Here is a 19,194-nt window from a genome sequence, read left to right on the forward strand (position 1 = left end):
AGCAGCTGACTCCCCAAAGTAAGTGGCTCTCTCAGCATTCCTAGTGGGCCAGGAGGATTGCACTGCTCCTCCCAGGCCCCTCAAAGAAGCCTTTGTCCCCAACTGCACCGATCGGCAGCCTCCACCCACCATCACCTCCACCCCCCACCAGCCCTGATCAGCAGCCTCCCAACTCCCAGCCCTGATCTCCAGCCTCCCCTCAGCTCACCCGATCGCAGGTGTCTCCCCCTCCCCTCCCCCAATCGCAGGCCTCGCTCCTACAGTACCGATTGCCAAACACCCCCCCCACCCCACTCTGATCGCAGGCCTCCACTCCACCCCCGAGTGCTGACATCCTCTCCTCAGCCCCAATTGCTGACCTTCCCCCTCCCAATTGCCAGGGACCCATCCCAAGATTGACAGGACCTCTGCGTCCCCGGCCTTTCCGGGTTCTTTGGCCGTATGCGGCCTCACCCGTATCCTCCCTGTAAATATCGGGGCCATGGCCACTGGCAGCCTTCAATCCTCTGCCCATTATCCTTCTCCTCACCTCTGTGGGTAACATCTGCTTTAAATTGAGATTTTGTGCTTGTATCAATTATATATTAAAAATATTAGCCCCGATTTTAATTCTGGGCAGCAATCGTATGGGGAGGACTGAGGTGGGGAGTGAACAGTCCTGACCTCGGCAGTGTGAGGCCTTGGAGATTTTAACACCCAGACCTTATCTGCATAGGCTCCATCAGTCTCCCAAACAAAACCAGCAGCTGGCAGGCAGGCCGGAATGGAATGTCAAGCGACAGGAAGCTGCTGCCAGGGACTGAAGGAACAGTTTCCGGCATGGAGGTAAGTGGTTGGGAGGGGACTCAGGAGGGCCGCATGGTCAGCGGAGGGAGGAAATGCCTACACTTTCCTGTCGGACCTAAAGGAGCACTTCTGCTCTTCCGGACCCCACATGGAAAGTATAAAAAAGGAAAACCACGTATCTTTTTGGGCCTCTTTTAGGCCTGGCATTGACCCCCTCTTCCCATTGGGTTGCTCCAGCGAGAAAGCCACAACAGCTTCCCCAGCAGGTCTCTGGTTAAAATAGCAGTCAGTCCCCGATGAGGTCATCAGAACCCGATATGCATGTATAATGGCTTCCAGTGCATCTCCCTCTTGCCTGTTCAGAAGATCAGGTTAAGCTTGGAACCCAAGGGAAAACAGCAGGAGCTCAGCGGATAAATCCCAAAGCTGATTTTAAATGCCCACCTGCTCGATTTCTGCTGGGCGGACAGGGTTAAAATCACCCTGCTGAGTGGTCTTCACATTGGAAAGATAATGTACCAGTAGGTGGCACTGTAAACAAAACATTACATGATACATTGAAAATATGGGGTGCCTCCTAAACATTACGTGACAGTCCCTGATGCAACACTGAATCGTTAAAATTAATTCCAGTTAGCAGAAATAACACATTATTTGCCCACTAGGATAAACGTAATCATATGGGGCAAACATATTTGAACTTCTCAATGAAGCTAAACAGAGTTTCCGAAAAGCAAACCCACCTGAGATTTTGCCATCTCCCAACCCAGTGAGGGCAAACCTGATCTAGTCTGCTGTTCCACCACGTGCCCCCCAACCCAGAGGACAAGGTACAGAGTTGCAATACATTATGGTAGTTTCTTTCTTGAGAGGGAAAACTATGAGTGCTGAGAGTTATATGGTCTTTTGCCCAATGCTGTTGTTCAATGCCTTGAATGCACGCTCATTGATGAGTATCGCACAGGCAAATGATTCTAAATGAAACTGCTATCAGTCTTGCATAGAATGTACAGCACAGAAACAGGCCATTCGGCCAAAATGGTCTATGCTGGAGTTTATGCTCCACACAGGCCTCCTCCCACTCCTCTTCATCTGACCCTATCAGCCTATCTTTCAAATAAATTCTCCAAAAAAAATCATCCTGTACCACAATTGGCCATTATTCTATATATGTAGAATATCAATGTGTGGGCAGTGAAATGACCTATCAACACTGCAGAATAAAATAAATATTTTCTTGCAGGACAATCTTGGTGCTAGACTGGCATCTCATGAATTATTATTTTTTTAAAAAATCAAAGTCTCCTACATTTCCTGGCTCGAACAGTCCAAAAATTGGAAACAATGCAATAAGTTTGGTTCACATTAAACATGGATGAGGCAACCAAGTTAATGTATCTTGTACCATTCAGTATGTTCTAACAGGAGTTACTTTGCAGGCATCTTATTCAGGCCATCAAATTTTAATTATCCTTCTGTTGTTAGGAAAGGTATAGAAATGGTTATTTCAACTACAAAGAAGAATGCCACATAAGTATTGGTATCCTGTTTAGGAATTAAACTCTTCCAAAAAGTATTTACAATCAACAAAATGCTGGAAATACACAGCAGATACACTTCTGTAAAGAGAAACAACAGGTTAACATTTTGGGTATAGACCGTTTGTCAGATGCTGACTAACCTGCTGTGTATTTCCAGCATTTTCTGTTTTTGCATTAGCTTTCCAGCTTTTGCAGCTTTTTCTTGTTATTCAGAATTAACATGAGCACAATAAATTTAAAGTCCATTTAGACAGTCACATAACAAAGATTATGCCTTTATAGTGAAAAGAAAAGCCCTATCATTTTCACACTGTAATCCTAAGAAACTTTTCATTAAAGAGTAAACTATGGAGTTGTCTGGAGAGGAGTCAAACATCTGTGCGCTGTAAATGACTACTCCTTTGTGGATAGGCTTCTAAAGTCACAGAAATATACGCAACCAAAAGTTTGGCATAAAAAATGTGCAAAAAAATCAAGTCAGGATACTAAGATAAATCAGGAGAGACTTGTAGCGACTGTGAAACTCGGAAATGCAGTGGATGCGGAAGTCCTGCCGAATTTAATGGCAGGACCTCATTTGAATTTTTCTTCTCCGTTTCCCGGGAGGCCGCTGGCCATGGCAAGAGAGCGCAGGGGGAGGGGAGAGAGAGCGCGGGGGGAGCGGAGAGAAAAGAGGTCGCGGGGTGGGCCTGCGCCTGGCGATCGCGGGGCTGGACCTGGGCCTGACGAACGCCGGTTTGGGCCAGGGCCTGGCGAACGCCGGGTTGGGCCTGGGGGCAGGGGTGGGCCTGGTGATCATGGGGGTGGGCCCGGAGATTGAGGGGGGCATCGGATCGCGGGACGTTGGCTGATCGAAGCAGGTTAGCTTGGGGGGCTGGGGTAGCACTCCTGCTCCTCTTGGCCCACAAACAGTGCTATAAATAGGACTTACTTGCTGGATCTGGCAGATCTCACCTTCCATCAGCTGCCGGGTTTCCCGAGCCCCAGGAAATCCGGCCCACAGCCGTTAAATCTAAAAGGCTGCTAAAATCTGAGGCATACTGCCTCATTAACATGTTTAAATTACATTTACAGAATTACAATTATCTCGAAAGCAGGTTACTCGGCTGCCCCCCAACCAGCCCCAGTTTGCGGCAGGTTGCATTCGGGTTTAGGATTTTTAAGAATTTAACCCTCCCCACCGCCCGTCCTGGGGGATAAAATTCCCCCCTTGGTGTCCAGTGCCGTAAAACAGTTTTAGATTTACCTTTTTTTTTTGACATTGCTAAACCAATACAAAAACAAGCATTTTCTGTTACTTGTTCTTTACCTACAGCTACAGCACTTCCAAGTTAACATCAAATTGTTTGTATGTATGTATGCATGTATGCATTTTTTTAAAAAATGAGCCTTACCTTTACCAGATGATGTTTTCCTCATGGAGGCAGTCTGATCTTCGGAGAGGGCTAAGCGTCTCAGTACATCGGCCAAGGCTGCTTTCAGCACTGTGATCTCATCCTCCTGCTGTTGGACCCTTAACTCAAGGGATGAAAGGCGGTCTTGGACATCAGATGTGCTTGCACCAGAGATGCTATCATCTAAAGAGAAAAACAATAGGAAAAAAATTGCTTTGTCGATTGAGTTTACGAAAGTGGTTTCCTTTGGGCTAAAAATCTTATGAAAACTTACTAAAATTAACTTTATAAAAATAGTTCAAAAATGAATGTTTGCTAAGTAATGAAGGAAGTTTAAGAAAATTGCGCCTAATATTAGAAAATTGGCTTCAAGATGAGCCAATTGAAATTTTGAAATGAATTGCTAAATGAATACCTAATGAATAGACAAACTGAAAAACTGAAACTTGGGGACATAATTTAAAAATTACAAGAAAATAGAGGACTCAGCCAGAACTATTTCACAGAAAGGGTTTTAGACACATGAAATAAGTTACCAAGGAATGTCATGGAAGCAAAATAGTTCAAGTCATTTCAGAAGATTAGAATTTGCACTTTTGGACATAGTATTTTATGGTGAGGTGAATGTAAGATCAATAAAAAAAGGCTTGTTGGGCCAAATAGTATTTCCATGTTCTAATGCAACAACAAGAAACTTTAAAATTCCTCCAAAAAGGTAAACACAAATGATTAAGTGCTTTACATTTGCATTTATGTAGTGCCTTTCACAACCTCAGGTTGTCCCAAAGTACTTCACAGTCAGTGAATTACCTTTAAAATATAGTTACCATTGTTATGTTGGCAAACGTGGCAGCCAATTTGTGCACAGCAAAGTTCCCCAAATAGCAATAAGATGATAAATGACTAATTAATGTTTTTTTAATCTGTGTTGGTTGAGGCTAAGAATTAGCCAAGACATTGGGAGAACTCCCTGCTCCTCTTCAAATAGTGCCATGGGATCTTTTACACCCATCTGAACAGGCAGATGGGGCCTTGATTTCACGTCTCATCTGAAAGGCAACCATAAGAGATGGGAAGAGGAGTAGGCCATTCGGCCCCTCGAGCCTGCTCCGTCATTTAATGAGATCATGGCTGATCTGATTTTTACCTCAACTCCACTTCCCCTCCTTTTCCCCATATCCTTTGACTCCCTTGCTGATCAAAAATTTGTCTAACTCAGCCTTGAATGTATTCAATGACTCAGCCTCCACAGCTTTTGGGATAAAGAATTCCAAAGATTCACGACCCTCTGGGAGAAGAAATGCCTCCTCATTTCCCTCTTAAATGGGCGACCCCTTATTCTGAGACTATGCCCCCTAGTTTTAGATTCCCCCATGAGGAGTTACATCCTCTCAGCATCTACCCTATCGAGTCCCCTCAGAATCTTGTATGTTTCAATAAGCTATAAACTGGGCGACATGGACATGTTGGGCCGAAGGGCCTGTTTCCATCTTGTAACTTCTATGATTCTAAGATCTCTTCTCACTCTTCTAAACTCCAATGAGTATAGATCCAACCTGTTCAATCTTTCCTCATAAGACAACCCTTCCATACCCAGAATCAACCTAGTGAACCTTCTCTGAACTGCCTCCAATGCAAGTATGTCCTTCCTTAAATAAGGGCACCAGAACTGTACGCAGTACTCCAGGTGTGGTCTTCATGATCTTTTGACACTGTTTATCAATTGCTAATTTTTCTTTTGCAGACAAGAACCTATTTAAATATACGCCACAGTTCAGTAAACCACGTCACGAGGCAATAATGAAGGCTATAAAAATAAAATTTAAAACGGTTACTTATCAGCATGAGATGCTCACTAGGTAAAAAAGTGCCATTTTCTGGCAGATATTTTAGTAACATCAGCCAACTCAATCACACAGAAGTGAAGGCCCCGATATTTACGGGGAGGCAGGAGGAAATACGGAAATCCCGGTAACGTGGAGGTCTTGCCGAATTTAACGGCAGGACCTCTAATCATTTTTTTACTCCGTTTCCCACTCGGCAGCTGGCCAGATTGACAGGCTGCCAGTCAGGAAAGCCAGCAGTAGAAGGCTGTAGCTGGGGACCGTTTCAGACGGTGAAAGAAATTGCGGGACAGAAAGGGGGACATCGGACTGGCAATCGGGAGGGAGGGAGATGGCGGAGCAGGAGGGGGTATTAGACTGGCAATCAGGAGGGAGGGAGGGAGAGATGGCAAGGCAGAAGGGGGAGTCGGACCGGCAATCGAGTGGAGGGAGAGATGGTGGGGTGGGGGGGGGGAGGGTTGGACTTGCAATCGGATGGAAGGGAGAGATGGCGGGGCAGGGGGGGGTCAGACTGGCAAACGAGAGAGAGGAAGTGATGGTGAGGCAGAAGGGGGAAGTTTCAGATCGGCAATCAGGAGGGAGGGAAAGATGGCGGGGCAGAAGGGGGAAGTTTCAGATCGGCAATGAGGAGCGAGGGAGAGGCGGGGCAGGAGTGGGTGGAGGGGGAGTGGTCGGACTGGCAATCGGGAGGGAGAGATTGCAGGGCAGAAGGCTCGGGATCGCAGGTTTGGAGGGGCCAGTCGGCCAATCGCGGCAGAAGATTTGCTTGAATGGCTGGAGGGAGCACCCCTGCCCCTCCTGGCTCACAAGCCATAAAAAGCACTTACCTGCTTTATTTTGCTGCCAGGTTTCCCGAGCCCTGGGAAACATGGCTGGCCAGTGTTAAATTTAAATCAGGCTCCCAACTGCCTCATTGCCACAAAAATGGCGGCAAGCACGTACTCGGCAGATTCAGGTCGCGTTACGTGAATTTTAATTTTTAAACCCCCCCATCAAAGTCTCTGAGCCACTGACAGAGCTAGTAAGGTTCCAGATTCAATCTCTGGTCTGTGCTGAGTTAGCTCTCAAGCAGGGTAATAATACACACAAAACTGGTGCCTGCTATGCTTTTAGGTTAGGGAAGGAATAAAATGGCCAGGGTTCCCACTTCTGGTTACTATAATGTAACTATGACTGTTAAGTCTGCCTCTCCTGCTCCAATGTGCATTTTTTCCATCTTCCATACTAGCCATTATTACAGTTGCTCAAGTGAGATTAGGCCTTTCACAGGCAGCAAACGTTTTATCATATCAATCCAGACTGCATCCAGACCCAAATCTTAGAAGTGGAAAGATAATATGCTAAGCCTCTGCACCATGCAGCTGCCTTACACCTATCACTCAATGTGCTTAGTGTTGGCCTCCTGTCGCCCAACATTGCGCTTCTGCCCATTAGCCAGCTACCGCTTCCCGACAGTTTCGGGCAGGAAACTGACTGCAAAAGAGTCCAGGGAGTTAAAATCACCTGTGCCTCACAATGCTGAGATCAGGACGGTTTGCCGCCAATCTTGGCTCCCACCCATCAGATTCCAGCCCCAATCAAAATTGGGGCATTGAGATCAGGTTGTCTGCCTGCCTTCATTGCAGGGATGGTGAGCAACATGTGACAGCAACAAATGGGGAGGGCAAGACAACTAATATTTTAATACAAAAACAATTCTCCTGTACTAATTCCACCTGTTCTCATCCAGTACTATTATTTAACTATAAGAAATAGATATTTAGTTTACTGAGGTTGTTTATGGTAAGTGTATATTACCAATCAGATGATACCCATGCTTGCATGTTCCTCTACAGTCTACCTTTCCCCAAGGTATTTTCTTATGACTTTCTTCTAACCTACAAAATTCTGGGAAAATTATCAGTCTAATTATTTCAAACTTTACCAATGACTTCCATTTAAATAAACCATTAGTGATCCTGCTTCTAGACAGACCATCAATTCACATGATAATTAAAGATGAGGATGGTGATTTGGCCCATCTTAATTCATCCATCCAGAAACCCCATTTCAGCATCTAATTGTTTCCTAAATGATTGCAAGGCTTTCATCACCACTACTCCATCTGGAAGTCCATAAAGCCATAAAGGTTTACAGCACAGAAGGAGGCCAATTGGTCCATCATGCCTGGACCAGCTCTTTGTTGAAGAAATCCAAAACTAATTTCCACTGCCCTGTTCTCTCTCCACAGCCCTGCTTCAAGTGCTTATCCAATTTTCCCTAATGAATGCAATGGTCTCTGCCTCAGCCACTTCCTGTGGCAATGCATCCCATGCTCCAGCAACCCTCTGCATAAAGAAATTTCTCCTAATCGCTCAGTAATAATTTTAAATTGATGGCCCCTTGTCAGTCACTTCCCTAGCCAGGAGAAATACTTGTTCCCTTTTCACTCTATCAAAAGCCTTAAAAAATGTTCTAATCTCTATCAAATCTCCTCTTAACTTTCTACGTTCCCATTGAAATAGTCCCAGTATCTTAAGTTTCTCTTAGTAACTAGTTTCCCATCCCTAGCATCATCCTGGTGAATCTATGCTGAATGTTATCTATCCTTTATAGAAAGTAATGCCCAAAAATGCACAAAGTAGTCTAATTGTGATCTAACGTGTTTTATATAAATTTATTATTTTTCACCCTTATACTCAATGAAACTATTTATAAAACTCAAAATGCTGTTGCCCTTTTTAATGGCTTTATAAATGGCACCTGCACTTTATGGGAATTATGTATTTGAACCCCTAGATCACCCTCTGTCCACATCTTCAGTGTCTTTCCATTCAGTGTATACTTTCATCCCTTTTTTCTTTCAAAATGTATTATCTTGCACTTATTTACATTGCATCTGCTAATTGTCTGCCCGTTCTACTAGCCTTATATCTCTTCCTGAAGTCTTTTTCAGCCCATCTCACCGTTTGCCAAAGCTCCTACTTATGTGTCATCAACAAATTTGGAGACTATGGGCCCGATTTTACCAGGGGTGCGGGTTCTCGGCGGGTGGGCCAGCGGGCGCGTTAAAAACGCGCCCGGTGAAATTAGTGGGTTGCCCGCGCGATCGTAGCAGGCAATCCACTAATTGGAGCCACTTACCTGCTCCTCCAGGTTCCCCGCTACTGATCTGTGCGTCGGGCGGGCTGCGCATGCGCAGTAAGATCTGTCAGCTGGAGGAGCTCTATTTAAAGGGGCAGTCCTCCACTGACAGATGCTGCAACAAACAGCAAAAATTGCAGCATGGAGCAGCCCAGGGGGAAGGCTGCTCCCAGTTTAATGATGCCTCACCCCAGGTATCATTAGATGGGGTGAGGAGGAGGGGGAGGACAGAGATCTTCCACCCGGCGGGCGGGAGGAAGCGGCCTGCCTCTGCCACCAAGAAGGCCTGGCTCGAGGTGGCAGAGGAGGTCACCAGCGCCACCAACATATCGCCCACCTGCTTACAGTGCAGGAGACGCTCCAATGACCTCAGTAGGTCAGCCACAGTGAGAACACGTAGTCTTTCCCCTACACTCCGTCTGCCACAACACTGCCCCCACCCCACATCTCCTTCGGCACTGCCAACACTACTCTGTCACATCACCCCTCATACCCACTCAAACCTCATCCTCATCTTACCTCCACCTACTCACCTCGCGAGTACTCACCCCGCCACTACCACGCAACCCAATCCTCATACAATCTCATGGCTCTATCCCATACTCACCCTCTCGTGCATCTCTCTCACGGCCAGCCTCACTCAACCTGCCACCACCTGTGCTGCAGCCACAGGGCATGCATCACCTATGTGCAGTATTTATAAATGCGAATTATAAATGCGATTTCATTTCGAGGATTTCATTTCGTTCACCTGAGGAAGGAGGAAGCCTCCGAAAGCTTGTGAATTTAAAATAAAATTGCTGGACTATAACTTGGTGTTGTAAAATTGTTTACAATTGTCAACCCCAGTCCATCACCGGCATCTCCACACTATGTGCAGTAGGCAGCGTAAGGCAAACATGTCGTGAGCATGAAGGGGATACACAAGGGTGTTTGAGGGTTTGTCATGGTTCTTACTTCTATTGAATTAAAGAACAACTCACATCACACATTATATTGGCACCACTACTGCCATGTCTTCGCGAATCCTGTCCGGTTTGTGCAATAATGCCCGCTCCTGGGTATCCCTATGAGGACCCACCACTGATGCCACCCAGTGTGTCACTGCAGAATGGGTGTAGGTGTATTTGCAGGGCTCTTCTGCGCAGACGACTGAGAGACATCGGGGATGTCCCCGGTTGCAGCCTGGAAGGCTGTGGAGCAGAAGTTCGGGAGGGCAGTGGTGACTTTGACAGCGACAGGCAGGAAGATGGTGCACGGGCCAGCCAGGAGCAGCTCGGCATGAAAGAGGCTGCAGATGTCCACGGCTACATGTCGACTGACTCTGAGCCTCCGTGTGCACTGCTGCTCAGAGAGGTCCAGGAGGCTGAGCCTCGGTCTGTGGAACGTGTGGCGAGGGTAGTGCCCTCTGCGACGCATCTCTCTCTGCGGTAGCCCTCCCTCCTGCTGTACAGGTGGATGTGTCACAGCACTCTTGTGGAGCTCCACGTGTCAGAGGTGGACGGCGAGGCTGGTGATGCTGTTTGCCCTCCGAGGAGGTCATGACTGCAGCTACGGCGGCCCCCATCCGCAAGATGTACATCTGAGGGGGTCCGCAAGGTAGGTACATGTCTCCGGACCCCGGGGTAAGAGTGCAGGTTGGTGACTTCGACCATCAGGAGGAGGGTGGTGAAGGCCAACCTTTGTCCCAAGTGACAGAGCGGCCTCCTGCAATGGCTGAGGGTCTCCCCCCCCCCCAACCTGTCAAATGGACCTTTGCAGCTGCCACAGGCTGACAGCTGCATCACGTCCATTTCAACTGGGAGTGTTTCCCCCAGTGTGTGAAACAGTCCCATGTTTATCCAAAATCACACACAGTCCCTTAATCAGGTCAGTTAATGACCTGAACAAGCAAAGTAAATACTCTCAAGTGGCATCCCGCTGGCTTTAATTGCCTGCGGGATTCCCACCAGCGGGGGCTGCGCGCGCACGCCGGGCGTCATCGGGGAACCCGGAAGTGGGCGGGATCGAGGCATGATCCGGTCCCGCACCTGGATTTCGGGATTTTCAGGGCCCCCCCGCCGAGAACGCACCCGGTAGCGGGTGCTAAAATCGGGCCCTATGTCCTTTACCCAAGTCCAAATCATCTAAATATGTAGAGAACATTGTGGGCCCAGAACTGACCGTTGGAGTGCACCACTTCCAATCTATCTCCATCTGCGCAATACCCATTTACCCTAACCACGTTGCCGGTCGGTCAACCAAGTTTCTATTCATGCTGCTACATTTCTTCTTGCATCATATGCCTGAATTTTTCTAACAAGCCTCTTGTGAAGCACCTTATTAAACACCTTCTGAAAGTCCATATAGACATCCACTGTATTCCCTTCATCTATTCTGTCAGTCACTTCTTCTGAAAATAACATTATTAAATTTGTCAAAAACAACTTGCCTTTAGCAATTTCATGCTGGCTATTCTGACTAATCCACGCATTTCTAAATGCTCACTAATTTTATCTTGAATTATAGAGTTTGCCCACAGCTGACATTGGACTAACTGGTCTGCAGTTACCCTTCAGTTCAATGGAATAATTTGCATATTTAATGAGGATTGAAACATTGTAGTCAAAGCCTTTGAGATCTCCTCTCTGGCATCTTTCACCTACATTCTCATCTGCACCATTTGTAAAAACTGATGCAAAATATATATTTAATATCTTCATCCTCCACAATTAGACCCTCTCCTTTATCCTCCTACTCTCTTAACTATTCTTTTACTTTTGATATGTATATAAATGCCCTTACTATTTCCTTTATATTGTTTGCTACCCTTTCTCATTTTTGCCTTTTAGTCCTGCTAATCTCCCTTTTTACCTCCCAACTACACTTTCTATATTTCTCACGATTATCTTTAGTTTGTTAGCTCTAACTTGATCATATGCACCCCCCCCCCCAACTTTTAAATTTCAGATTAGACTTAATCTTTCTATTTATCCATAGAAGTCTATTTTTGGGTACACCCCTTTTCAACCAATAGAAATTATTTTGTACTCTAGCTTTCTCATATTTGAAGATTTCCCACTGCTGATCTGTCGATCTGTTTGCTAACTTTTCTGCCCAATTAATTTGGCGGCAATATCTTTTTATCTAATTGAAATATATTTTTTATCAGTCCAGCATCCTTTGACTCTTCATTATCCTATTCTGTTTTGACATTGAACTTAACTATATTGTGGTCACTATTTCTCAATTTTTCTCCGACTGTCACATCAATTATTTGCCCAACTATATTTCCCAGAATTAAAGGCATGTTTCTATTTTTTGGACTAGTAACATGCTGATATAGGAAGCAGCTATTATTGTACAAATAATCATGTTTACTCCTGATAACTGATTTTATATGGAATTGAAATCACCCTTTTTGAATACGGACACCACATTAAACTATTTCCAATCTGCAGGTACCCCTTCAGTGTCTAGTCACTCCCTCATGATAGTCAATGCCTCACAAAGGGTCCTTCCCTAGTCTCTTTCAGCATTCTGGGATAAAATACTAACTATCTCCATGGATTTATTTGTTTTGAGCCCTTTTAGCCTGTCCAGAACTTCTATTCCATCTATATCAAATTAATTAATCTTGATAGTTAATTCTGGTAAGTGCATGTTCCTCATGCCTTCCCTGGTGAATACTTAAAGGAAGTAATTATTTAGAGTATTTACTATTTTGCACTCATCCTCAATTTTGAGCCTATTTCCATATTTTATGATTCTAACCTCTTCCCTGACCAATTCACTTTGGGATATGTCCAGCACTAAAAAAAAGGTCAAGTTTACACTGAGTTATGTGATTTATTTAAACATGGTCAATCGAATGTCAAGTGTCAACACGAACCCCCATCCAAGACAGATTCTAATATCTGAAACACCAGAGCCCAAGTAGTTCTAAACTACCAGATTGAACAGTGAACATATGGGTGTAGAAGTTTAACTTGTGCACTTTGATTTGGTGCTCTAGTGTGTGTGTGCACATGCCCAGTGTTTAGTGCAGTACATTTTTTTTTTACAAAAAGGGCATATTTCTGAACATGGTACTGTATGTACTTTTTAAGGTTTTCAACACCAGATCTTAAAACTCAGAAAGCAAATCAGAGCAGGCTCCGTTCAAGACGGTTTACTGCATGGAATTAATTATCCACATTCCTCCTCCAAGCCGTTAATTCAAAACACTTGAACCCAGATGGAGATTCCCGTAAACAGAGTTTCTACACAAAGCAGAAATGTAGTGTGCCCTCCAAGTAAAATTATCCAACTTCCAACCACCTACTAAAATGCATTTTATAGCAAATTTACCTTGTGAAAATACTAGAAATAAACCATGGACCACTGTTACAATAAATTACGAGTGCCAAGGCAGATTTTTATTTTTTTTAAAAACAGCCATTCTGAAGTGTTATTTTATTACTGCAGAACTGATACTAATTTTATGTTTATTTCCTTATGAATAGTTTTTAATAAAAGAACTATTCCAGATCCAAATACCTTAACTGCCATTTTAGTTTGCAAAAGTTCAGAATGGTAAAACACAGAAGATGAGAAACTTAAGATGGAAATCCTAGACAATTTAGAGTGCATTAAGGCAAAGGGCCAATAGATGAATGTCATCCAACATTCCAAAGGCTAAAGTGTGTACTGTATTGTATTCTACCTCTCAAGTTTCATCCCAGTTACATAAACAGCAATTTCTAGACACACCATTTAGATATCTCAACCACCATACTGACACACACTTACAGGGCACTACTGGAAGCCTGTCCAAATAGAGCATGTTTTGTTTCTGCACATTCACAGAGCATTTCTTCCAAAACGCAACGTTTTTGTGAAGTCTCAGCTGTCTCTATGCTGACAGAACGAGATCAATAATAATACTCTATATTTTATGTTTCATTCCCATGCCAGTAATTTTTTAAAAATGTTTTCATTTTAAAATTCTCATACGTGTGTTAAAATCCCCCCATGGTCACTCCCCTTCCGTAGCTCTGTAACCTCCTCCAACCCTCCAAGAACCCTGCAATCCTCCAACTCTGGCCTCCTACGCACCCCCCACTCCCTTCGCCCCACCATGTCTTCAGCAAAATAGGACCTAAGCTCTGGAATTCCCTCCCTAAATCTCTCCATCTTTCTCTCCTCCTTTAAGATGCTTCTTAAAACTTACCTCTTTAACCAAGCTTTTAGTCAGCCATCTGAATATCTCCTCCTTTGGTTCGGTGCCAATTTTTGTCTGATTACGCTCCTTTGAAGCACTTTGTCATGTTTTCCTATGTTAAAGGCGTTATGTAAATGCAAGTTAATATTATTCATTATTCGCTTGTCATCAAACTATTCAACAGCAGTGGGGACTGATGTCAGCATGTAGTTCTTCACAGAAAAAGTGATCAATCCACAGAATGCACTCCTGGAGAGATTAGTGAAAATGAAAACCCTGTGATCGTTTAAGGACCAATTGGATCCTGCAATGGAGGACTTTAGGGTCACTTGGATGGACAAACTACGATGGGCCGAATGACCTTCCTCATCCATAATTATCTTGTGACATCACAACTAAGCTCAATCTTGTCCTCAGCCGATGATACATTCCAACAAGGGTTGCTGGATAACAATTAGGAATGAGAATCTTGGCTGATATTCCCTCCCCAACTCGAGACACTGAGACCCTACTGCTACTCTTGCTAACTCAGCACAGGCTGGTGACTAAATGCAAGACTCTCCTGATTGACTTGGACAGTAAATTGCGCATTTTGTTTAGACTTTTGTTCCAACAATCACAAATAACATGAACATTAATTTTACTGTTAAAATCATTTCAGCAGATTAACTATAGAACAGTTAACTATAAACAGTTATCATATTGAAAAATCAATAGGAACAAATCTTGCATACTGTGGTGGTGTAAACCTATGATGAGTGTGTACTTCATTAAGAAAAACATGTTAACCAATTCTGCAAGAGAATATTAGATGGGGAAGATCCTTTTAGAGGAAAAAAAACACAAGATACACAATAATACAAGTTAAGTTATACACATCACTCTCAAGAGTGTAATCTGTGTCTCAAGGTTCCCAGACAGTATTAAGTAGAAAAGGACTAAACTGCTGTAACAAAATGTCCTAAATATGGATGAGAGATTCTTATATCTCTCTTTCTCGCTCAAACACACACCAGCTGATCTGCTGTTGCATTGTAGAGTGCAGTTACAATAGAATCATAGAAGTTTACAACACAATGTTTAGTGCGGCCCCATTATGTGCCAGGGAACAGCCGCAGCAGAGAGTGGAGCACAATAGCAGGGAGAGAGGGTTTGTATTGAGCTGCACAAACTTTTCTAAAGGCAAATCTAATTGATAACTTTTGCTTATACATGATCTGAGATGGGTTATTTTCAAGTTTACTTGTTTAACAATTTTCATCACTCCTTTCTCTCTTGCTGGGGCACAGCTTCATGGATGTGGTACCGCTGAGCGGTGGGCACCCAAGTGAAGATTATTCATGTGTGTGTTTAGACTGAGTATTGGCAGAGGTTAGCACAGCCGAGCTAAATCCTGTCCTCAGATTATACAGATACACAAACACACACCCAAGGTCATACATTTTGTCCCTATTTTGTATATTGCTTTCATTTTAAATGATAATTTGTAGTTAAATATCAAAACTTATAGCAATTTGGAAAGCAGAGTTGGTTGGAGCATAGCAGTTTCTCTGCAGTTTAGGTTGAGGACCTGGGAGACTCGAACCTGAGCTGTTACAGTGTCACCACTGGCAGGAGGGTGGATAGAGAGAAACTATTTCCGCTGGTTGGGGATTCTAGGACGAAGCTGGACAGTTAAGGTTGTTGACGTATAGCTAATGTACAATATTTCTATGAAGGTGCCAAAAATTGGGGAGATTGCAGGAATTTTTAAAAAAAATTTTAAGGAGGGAGGGGATGATTGGCACTAAAGGCGGTTCATTAGCTTGGAGGCCGAAAGGTTCCTAACATTGCCTGGAAGTGGAGGTTAATCAAGCTGAGGAGTGCAAGGAGTATTAAATACTTTTAGAGGAGGCTTTCCTCATGCCTGTATGTTTAGAGATTGCTGAGGTAGTTAAGTAAGAGTATTCTATCACACTGAAACAGCAGCATTCAATTAGTAATATCAATTTTAATTTTTCAAACAATGTTGTATTCATATTTATAATTTAATCCCCCAGAATTTCTGCGCACTCTTCACTGATTTATCATTAGTTGTTGGTGGAACTCTGCACTCCACTGTTCCAGGCTGACCATAGTCTATTTAGACTGGAGATCAATTATATTTTGGGGTCTTTCTCCTCCTGTTCCTGTTCTGTGGCTGTGTGCTTGGTTTTCAGTATTGCTTCAGTATTCCATGGCAAGGTTCAGTACTTGGGTGGGCGGGCGGTTGGAATTTAAATTTCCAACACGAGGATCAATATGTGAACTAGCAAAGTACCAACATACTGTCAGATGTATTCTTTATCCACCTAACAGTCAGGAACATACAACAACAATTGGGTAGGATGTCACGGATAACAGAATAGTCCTTTGGGTCAGTACAGTGAGGGTGTCACGTAACGTTAGTTCAACCCCGCTGTACATAAGTCTCGTCCAATTATAATCACAGCACCATCTTCCGGTGGAATATATTAGAATGTTGGAACAACTTACCATTTGTAATAGTACATAGATAACATAGTATTTAACTATTAGGGTTTTGAAATGAAGATGGATTTTGGAGCCAGATTAAATTAAAATGTGATTTAAAGAACTTCAATAAGGAGTACTGAAATACTAAAAGTTATAAATATTAATACAACATTGTTTAAAAACTTAAAACTGAAGTTACTAATTGAACGCTGCTATTTCAGTGTGATAGAATACTCTTACTTAACAACCTTAACAGTCTCTAAACACGCATGGGGAAGACAACTAACTACTAAAAAGATGCCAGTGCATGCAAAAGACCAATTAAACAATGAAAAAGCTGCATAAGTTGACCTTGGAAGAACAATGAACTATATCCCTCTGGCCTGAGCAACTTAGCTGCCAAAATATATTTTTAAACACCAATGCTTAAAAAAAGGAGTGGCTTTTGAATATAGGGAAATGGCACTTTATATGTGGGCAGATAGTAATCAATAATTATGGGGAAAAGTACTGTTGGGGCCACATACCATATTGTACACAGCCAGTAATTTATTGTCCTATAAGATAAAAGGGGAGTTATCCTTCCGTACTTACTGATAACTATTGGGTTATTGGTTAAAATTCATTGGAACATTGCTCCGTAGAGCTATCCTGAGGTAATTCATTGTACATATTACTGTCAAAGTATATTGTTCATTTGTGTTGGCTGAAAAGGAACAGATCAGATTTGCTAAAGTCAGAAAAAGTTACATGGTGTAATTCTGGCAGCACCAGCTGTGGGTATAAGCAATTTTCAAAAATAAAAATATGACACTAATAAAATTCTAAATGTGCGATTGAACTATATATAAGTACAGTTCCAATAATGATTTTACTAAAATATTAAATATCTAATATTAAATGTCCTGATCTTTCCAGGTTTATTGTAAATGCAGCTTATTTCACACAACAGTTAATCATAGAAAATTTATGGCACAGAAGGAGGCCATTCAGTCCATCGTGTCCACGCCGGCTGAAAATGAGCCACCCAGCCTAATCCCACTTTCCAGCACTTGGTCCGTAGCCTTGTAGGTCACGGCACTTCAGGTGCACATCCAGGTACTTTTTAAATGAGTTGAGGGTTTCTGCCTCTACCACCCTTTCAGGCAGAGAGTTCCAGACCCCTACCACCCTTAGTGAAAAAAATTTTCCTCAGCTCCCCTCTAATCCTTCTAACAATCACTTTAAATCAATGCCTCCTGGTTATTGACCCCTCTACTAAGGAAAATAGGTCCTTCCTATCCACTTTATCTAGGCCCCTCATAATTCTGTACACCTCAAATAAATCTCCCCTCAGCCTCCTCTGTTCCAAAGAGAACAACCCCAGGCTATCCAATCTTTCCTCATAGCTAAAATTCTCTAGTCCTGGCAACATCCTTGTAAATCTCCTCTGTACCCTCTCTAGTACAATTACATCCTTCCTGTAATGTGGTAACCAGAACTGTACACAGTACTCAAGCTGTGGCCTAACCAGTGTTTTATACAGTTCCAGCATAATCTCTCTGCTCTTATATTCTATGCCTTGGCTAATAAAAGGAAAGTATTCCATATGCCTTCCTAACCACCTTATCTACCTGTCCTACTACCTTCAGGGATCTGTGGATATGCACTCCGAAGTCCCTCACCTCCTCTACACTTTTCAGCATCCTCCCATTTATTGTATACTCCTTTGCCTTGTTTGTCCTCCCCAAATGCATTACCTCACACTTCTCCGGATTGAATTCCATTTGCCACTTTTCTGCCCACCTGACCAATCCATTGATATCTTCCTGCAGTCTATAGCTTTCCTCCTCACTATCAACCACACAGCCAATTTTTGTATCATCTGCAAAGTTCTTAATCATGCCCCCTAAATTTAAGCCCAAATCATTAATATATATCGCAGAAAGCAAGGGACCTAGTACTGAGCCCTGCGGAGCCTCACTGGAAACAGCCTTCCAGTCACAAAAACACCCGTCGACCGTTACCCTTTGCTTCCTGCCACTAAGCCAATTTTGAATCCAACTTGCCACTCTCCCTTGGATCCCATGGGCTTGTACTTTTTTGATCAGACTGCCATGTGGGACCTTGCAAAAGCTTTGCTAAAATCCATGTAGACGACATCAAATGCACTACCCTCATCGATCCTCCTTGTTACTTCCTCAAAAAATTCAATCGAGTTAGTCAGACATGATCTTCCCTTAACAAATCAATGCTGACTGTCCTTGATTACTCCATGCCTTTCCAAGTGACTGTTTATCCTGTCCCTCAGAATTGATTCCAATAATTTGCCCACCATTGAGGTCAGGCTGACAGGCCTGTAATTACTCGGTCTATCCCTCGCTCCCTTTTTAAACAATGGTACAATGTTAGCAGTCCTCCAATCCTCTGGCACCAAGCCTGCATCCAGTGAGGATTGGAAAATTATGGTTAGAGCCTCTGCTATTTCCTCCTTTGCTTCTTTTAACAGCCTGGGATACATTTCATCTGGCCCTGATGATTTATCTATTTTCACCTTCAATACTTCCTTTCTCACTAAGTTTTTCCCATCCAATATTTCACATTCCTCCTCCTTAACTACAACGTCTGCATCCTCCCTCTCTTTTGTGAAGACAGACCATTAAGAACCATGCCAACATCTTCCGCCTCTACACACAGGCCCTACTCTTTCCTTAGTTATCCTCTTGCTCTTAAGGTATTTATGAAATATCTTTGGATTTTCCTTGAATAATTGGCCAAGGCTTAAAGATGTTACCACACTATCGGGTGGATATGTTTTGTGAAACTGCAGTGAGTTTTTCCCTATCTTCTAA

General features: G+C 43.4%; 1 protein-coding gene across 9 annotated transcripts in view; it reads right to left on the reverse strand.

Moving 5' to 3' along the window:
* LOC137324491 (echinoderm microtubule-associated protein-like 4) overlaps positions 1–19,194 on the reverse strand; it is a 350,494-nt gene that overhangs the window by 150,445 nt on the left and 180,855 nt on the right. For all 9 annotated transcript variants that reach the window (XM_067988817.1, XM_067988815.1, XM_067988814.1 and 6 more), the window contains exon 2: positions 3,722–3,904. In XM_067988817.1, the coding sequence (XP_067844918.1) occupies positions 3,722–3,904 (183 nt within the window). The remainder of the gene's footprint in view (positions 1–3,721; positions 3,905–19,194) is intronic.

This window comes from Heptranchias perlo, chromosome 8 (genome assembly GCF_035084215.1).
Source record: "Heptranchias perlo isolate sHepPer1 chromosome 8, sHepPer1.hap1, whole genome shotgun sequence".
Taxonomy (NCBI): domain Eukaryota; kingdom Metazoa; phylum Chordata; class Chondrichthyes; order Hexanchiformes; family Hexanchidae; genus Heptranchias; species Heptranchias perlo.